This window comes from Xyrauchen texanus, chromosome 12 (assembly GCF_025860055.1).
Source record: "Xyrauchen texanus isolate HMW12.3.18 chromosome 12, RBS_HiC_50CHRs, whole genome shotgun sequence".
NCBI classification, from domain to species: Eukaryota; Metazoa; Chordata; class Actinopteri; order Cypriniformes; family Catostomidae; genus Xyrauchen; species Xyrauchen texanus.
Genome location: NC_068287.1, coordinates 41754434 through 41760610, shown reverse-complemented (window position 1 = coordinate 41760610; position 6177 = coordinate 41754434). Strand labels below are relative to the sequence as shown.

Here is a 6177-nt window from a genome sequence, read left to right as displayed (position 1 = left end):
ACATGTTTCAAATCAGCAGTTGAATGTGACATTAATGGAATAATAAATTGTGCTTGTTTAGCTCAAATCACGCTAAAACCCCACGTTTTATCAGACTGGTCCAGCTAACATGCGTGCGCGTTCTCGAGGACTGACGGAAGATGTATCTAAAAGGTGATTGGCTCTTTTACCTTTAAGGCGGGACTTCCTTTTCTACATCCGCCATATTGGGCGTTCGAATTTCCTCTCATTCATTTTAATACAAGTGTTCCGTCTCGGGCGAAGCAGTCTTTGATTTCGTTCTAAATATTGTTACACTCTAGCGAAGATTATTCTTTACTGAAACTAACAGGGACTCTACACGTAGATAAGTTTTGCCATCTTGCGGTTTTTGCGTCGTCATGAAATGAACAAACCATCTCATGTGACTATCTGAACAGCCATCATAGATGCATGAAACTGTTTTGTACATTTGTGTACTGTTTTGGATCGCAGGAATTTGGAGCTTTTAAAGGTGTTCTGTATTTACGTGGCTCCATTTTGCCCTTGATTCCAGGAACTTGTCGTTGGATGTGCAACATGCTGAATGCACCGGCAGCCGATAGAAATAAGGACCCGATCCTTTCTGTTTTAAAAAGCAGACTAACATCAGACCGACATCTGGACGCTTTGGAAATATCCTCAGGCACAGGACAACATGTGGCATACTTTGCCAAAGCATTTCCCAATATTACATGGCAACCATCTGAAGTTGATGCACAGTCCATATCGAGGTATGTTATACCGAATTTGCACATATGCCTACATGTCGGAATTTTCGGCTCTTAATGTTGCCATTAACAATACGGCATTTCACATGCTGTGGTAAACACTACTGCAGAAATGCAAAAAAAAAAAAAAACAACTACTGCAGAAATGCATTGACTGTAATTGAAGGTATTGAATATCACATAATAACAAAGAGGAGCTCGTATATCTAATTTATTTATGTTCTATTGAGGCGTTAAAATAAATGTGTAATTAATTTTTGGTTAACTTATACGTGCGTGGTATCTTGTGATCACGGTTCAAAGTTCACGTGCACGTGTGTCTTTATGCAGAAATCTGTCAACAGTGGCCGCTGTAAGTTCAGAAATAATGAATGCATGAATCTTTGGTAGCGATCCTGTTTTAAAGGGGTAGTTCACCCCAAAATGGAAATTCTCCCATCTACTCACCCTCATGCCAGATGTGCATGACTTTCTTTCTTCTGCTGAACACAAATATTTTTTAAGAATATCTCAGCTCTGTGGGTCCATACCATGCAAGTGAATGAGTACCAAAACGTTGACGTTCCAAAAAGCCTATAAATGCAGCATAAAAGTAATCCAGTGGTTTAATCCATGTCTTCTGAAGCAATCTAATTGTTTTTTGTTGAAAACAGACCAAAATGTAACTCCTTTTACATTGTACCTTTTACCATTGCGGTCTCTAGGCACCAGTGTCAGAAATTCACTTTTACATTAAGGGGCAATATTTGATTTGATTTTCAAGGGCATGTTTTACATTTAACGAGAGCATATGTGTTTTCTAACTATTTAAAACTAACACATTTTAATTCGCTTATGTCAAATACATAATATTTTATTTAAACAATTCATTGATGCATATTTTTAAGATTGAGAATGTATTGCCTCTTACCTTAAGAATGAAATCAACAAACAATTTTTGCATCTAGGTCTATAATAAAATATTAGAAACTATATAAGATGTTGCAAATAAAAAAAACAGAAGAATTCCTTACAAAGGCCAATTTTGCCCCCACATTTCGAATTTTTGGGATATTTTTTAATTTTTGGTTGCATTTTCACCCCGATCCACCTCAATTTCTGACCCAGCTAGGCACAATCATGATTTCAAGCTCGATTACATTTCCTAGTGCTTGACGCATGTGCAGAGCGCTAGATGGCGCTAGGAAATGAAATAGAGCTTGTAAACAAGATCGCCAAGGAGACTGCTGATGTCAAGATGTAAAGTGAAGAGAGTTATATTTTGGTCTGTTCTTACCCAAAATGATTGGATCACTTCAGAAGACATGGATTAAAACACTGGAGTCTAATGGATTGCTTTTATGCTGCCTTTATGTGTTTTTTGGAGCTTCAAAGTTCTGTCCACCAATCACTTGCATTGTATGGACCTACAGAGTTGAGATATTCTTCTGAAAATCTTTGTTTGTGCTCAACAGAAGAAAGTAAGTCATACACATCTGGAATGGAATGAGTTAACGTGAGAAATTGTAATTTTGGGTGAACTATCCCTTTAAGCATTTCAAAACATTCCTTAATTTTTCCCTGGAGTCCCTGATTGTTTTAGCCTACCATTGAATGCAGCCTGCTATCAAATGGTCTAAGAGGTCAGTGTCTGTTATTACTAGACAACACATTCTACCACATTGTGATGTCATTTTTTTCTTGATTCTGCTGTAGTGTCGAGGCGTATCGACAACATCATAAACTGCAGAATGTGAAGCCACCTATCCATCTCGATGCGTCACAACGTTGGGAGAACTGGGGTGGAATTCAGGCTGAGTCATGTGACCTTGTTGTGAATATCAACATGATGCACATCTCACCTCTGGCCTGCACAAAGGTATCATGCTTGCTTGGTTTACTTGTCTTTCCTTCCTTTTCACACTGTTTGTTTGATGTCTGCAGTTTTATTTCTGCAGGGTTTGTTTAATGCTGTTGGAAAAATACTAAAGCCTCAAGGATTGCTTCTGACTTATGGGGTATGTGTTACATTAATCTTACTCTTAAGCATTTTTAGCTCAACTTATTATACTGGTTACGTTTCTAATATCTTGCATTTGTTTGTTTGTTTGTTTTGCAGCCATATGCTTTCAATGGATCGATTACTCCTCAGAGCAATGTTGACTTTGACCACAGCTTAAGATCAAGGTTAGTGTTGAAGAAAATATCCAATCATTATATTGCCCAAGGTGTTATGGATCTCTGATAACAGTTTGTCTTACATTGGTCTGATAAATAGTTCCCAAAAGCATACTATTAAGGTGTTTGCAGGTATAAAAATGGTACAGACATTTGGAGGTTGTTGATGACATAAATAACTAATCACTACTACTTAACTGTCTCTTTAGAAAGCCTTTTTAAAATGTTGTTTTAAAACCCCAAACAACCCTCACAAAATGATCTTACAATATGTGTACTTGTTACATATACAGTATGTTTTTTTTGTTGTTGTTTATAAATCTCGTCCTACAGAAATCCAGAGTGGGGTCTAAGAGATGTGTCTTTATTGACATTACTTGGCCAAGACAATGGACTACGACTGGAGGAAATAGTAAGTGTTGTATTGCCAAAATGTAATTTTATTGCAAAACTTTTAGATGAAATATGTTGTCCATGTGTCTAGTTCCTTTGCCTATTTCTTATTACTTTTTAATTTTTCAAAGTGGCTGTTTACTTTGCTGTGATCCATTACGAATTAATCTGACATCTCTTTTTTTTGCCCTAAAATGATTGGTTTGAATATATGATAATTGACTCTTTTGAAGTATTGTAGTCTTTAATGCATTTGTTTCTGTGTCTGATCTTCTAGGTTGATATGCCTGCCAACAACAAGTGCCTATTGTTTCGCAAAGACAGCGTGGTTTGATACAACATCAGTTTGTATAGTGTCACACTGTGTTTGCATTTCTGTACATTCTGGACTGGTTGAATTTCAAAGATACTAAATAATAATAATAGAACGCTTCTCCAAGTCAATGGATTAGGTTAAGACATGTCTGCACTAGACTCTGTAAACAGCAAGCAAAGTCTGTGGCACTTTCTGTCTGCCAATCATTTTCACGTTCTCATAGTGTTGTAGTTGCAGTGAATTATTGAGACTTAATGCCATTTTTATGCCATGTTGTTCATAACAGTTGTCAGTTGAGGGCTGTTTTGCTGCAGTTGTCTTTGACAACAGTTTCTGCCCAATGTCGCTCTCAATAAAGCTTATTTAGTATCTTAAGAGTGCAGGGTTTTGGAAAGAGGGGCGGGCTAATACAGTGGCTCAGTTTGTGGAAATACTAGAACTGCTAAAACGCTTACAGCACCTTTAATCTGTGTTGATACAATAGTTGCTTTTTGGAGCTATCGGTTATTGGCAAATATCTATGCCAATAGTTGTTAGAACGCAATGGTTCTACGGTATTACAGCAGCCTCTAAAGGTGAAAATAAAAACAATTAATGATACCCTGTGAGGAGTTACTGTATCTAAATATTTTCCATTGACAATATTCATCCATATTTGTATTCTCACTTCAATGCATTTATTATTTTGATTATATAACACAGTGTGACACATTTTTATATACTCTACTTATGCCTCAAAAGTTTAGAAAATAGCTATTATTCCCCACAAACCTTACTTTTATGACCAGGACAGTGATATTTAGAAATGTCCCAATTTTCCAGAACATTCCAGATAGATTCAGTGCTGAGTAACTTCTAGAACTTTATAAATAGTAGTATATGTAAATACAGGGGCCTTAATCCTACAAGTTTATTTCCAGCTGCCTAAGTGGATAAATATCTGCATATTCTGAGATGGCATCAAGAGGCGAGGAAGACGTTGTGGATCCAGATGACAATTTCAGAGGTGGAGTAGAGGAGAGAAACCCATACTACCCCAACCAAAAAGACCTCCACTTGATTGGTGTCCAATGTCAAGCTTTTGACATCTAGGCTCAAGCAGTGGAACTTGTTGGATGAAAGTATGCAAGTCACAGATCAGAGGAAGGCCAACCTTTTTCCTGCTGCTTCACCTGTCAAGATGAGCTCTGCTTCTGCCACAATGTGACCAGTCGGTTTGGGGCAATCTGAATTGCCTGTACCATAATGGTATCAAGGACCCGTCTCTTTCCCTGGCTCACTCGGTGCACCTCAAAGAGGATTACAACAGCATCAAGACCTTGCTGGTTGCCTTGAAGTATGATGAGTACATTTGGGGGCTGATTCAAGAAAGTGATTTACAGTAGAATCGTAAATATCAAAAACTACTAATTTTTGTATTACTTTAGTATAAATGCATGTTAATTTGGATTCATGTTGTTTTTTTCTGATTTGTGAATGAAAAGACGTTGAAAATGTCCCAGTTTTCTCATTGGAAATAGGTACATTTCAAAATATCACTGTCCTGGTCACAAAAGCAAAGTTTGTGGGGAATAATTGCCATTTTCTATACTGTTGAGGCATAAGCAATTAGGAAATAATACTTATTAACCAGCAACAAAAATTGTGTTACGCCATGTGTTCTAAATTAAAGTAAGTTTAATTAAAAATTAAAAATGTGACCAATATATATATATATCTCTCTATCTCTGGCTATAAAAGGCTTAATTTGGTAGATATTTCAAAAATAAAGTATTGTAACAGAGCCTTGTCTCTGTCATTTCAAAATAAGAGTCTCCGGTGTGTTTCATGCTTGTGTATATCTAGATGTCTCACATTATGCATCAAATCTTATTTTAATTTTTTTCTTGTTATTATGGGATTTTGGTTGAACAATATACTACATCTGGGACTTTATTAATTTTGGACTCTTGTAGCCTCTATATCTGTACCCATCACAGTATCAGCCAATTAATCGGTTATTGGCCTTTTCCACCTACCTCAGTTATCAGTGTCGGCAAAATACATTACCGGTTGATCTGTGAAAGAGTCATTTAAGAGTTTAATCCTAAATTAAACTGCAGTACTATTAAGGTATGAAACTTACTCAGCTTCTTGCTTACCATTAAATTGAATAAATACTCTGTTTAGGCTCCCCACAGTTAGGATCAATTTTGATTTAGGGGCCCCAAATTCCTTATCTCTCTCTAATTTAACTCAAATTATCTCATTAGTCAAATGATTTTCTTGATTTTGTGTGTAAATTATGTTGTGAACACCAAGTACTTTATTTTGAATTACTTTTTAGTACATAATTGCCTGGGGTTAAGTTCTAGTCTCAATGGTGATTGACTTGGATTATTATTTTAGTCAATCTCCCATTTTTGGGTCACCCTCATTCGGAATCGAACCAGCTTCATTTTGCAAGCTTGAAAATGGAGACTTGCAGTGTCATTATATAGGCTACTGTAATAAAAACCGTACCACAGCTCAATTCTTACAAATGGTGGATCAATTTTATAAATAAAACAGTATGTTTTATTA

The 6177-nt window shown here is 36.4% G+C and overlaps 1 protein-coding gene across 1 annotated transcript; it reads left to right on the top strand.

The window, feature by feature from the left end:
• The first annotated feature begins 214 nt into the window (after window positions 1–214).
• LOC127652785 (methyltransferase-like 26) lies at window positions 215–5389 on the top strand. The gene is made up of 6 exons (XM_052139160.1): window positions 215–752; window positions 2445–2607; window positions 2687–2746; window positions 2848–2915; window positions 3240–3318; window positions 3577–5389. Exons 1-6 carry the CDS (start codon window positions 433–435, stop codon window positions 3631–3633), a joined length of 747 nt encoding a protein of 248 aa, XP_051995120.1. The 5' UTR covers window positions 215–432; the 3' UTR covers window positions 3634–5389.
• Window positions 5390–6177: the final 788 nt, after the last annotated feature.

Bases quoted from the DNA above. Each gene is read 5' to 3' on its own strand.
- LOC127652785 (XM_052139160.1), top strand. From the start codon at position 433: ATGAAACTGTTTTGTACATTTGTGTACTGTTTTGGATCGCAGGAATTT. The intron at 2,747-2,847 runs GTATGTGTTACA...TTTGTTTTGCAG, and splicing joins GATTGCTTCTGACTTATGGG to CCATATGCTTTCAATGGATC. The intron at 3,319-3,576 runs GTAAGTGTTGTA...CTGATCTTCTAG, and splicing joins GACTACGACTGGAGGAAATA to GTTGATATGCCTGCCAACAA.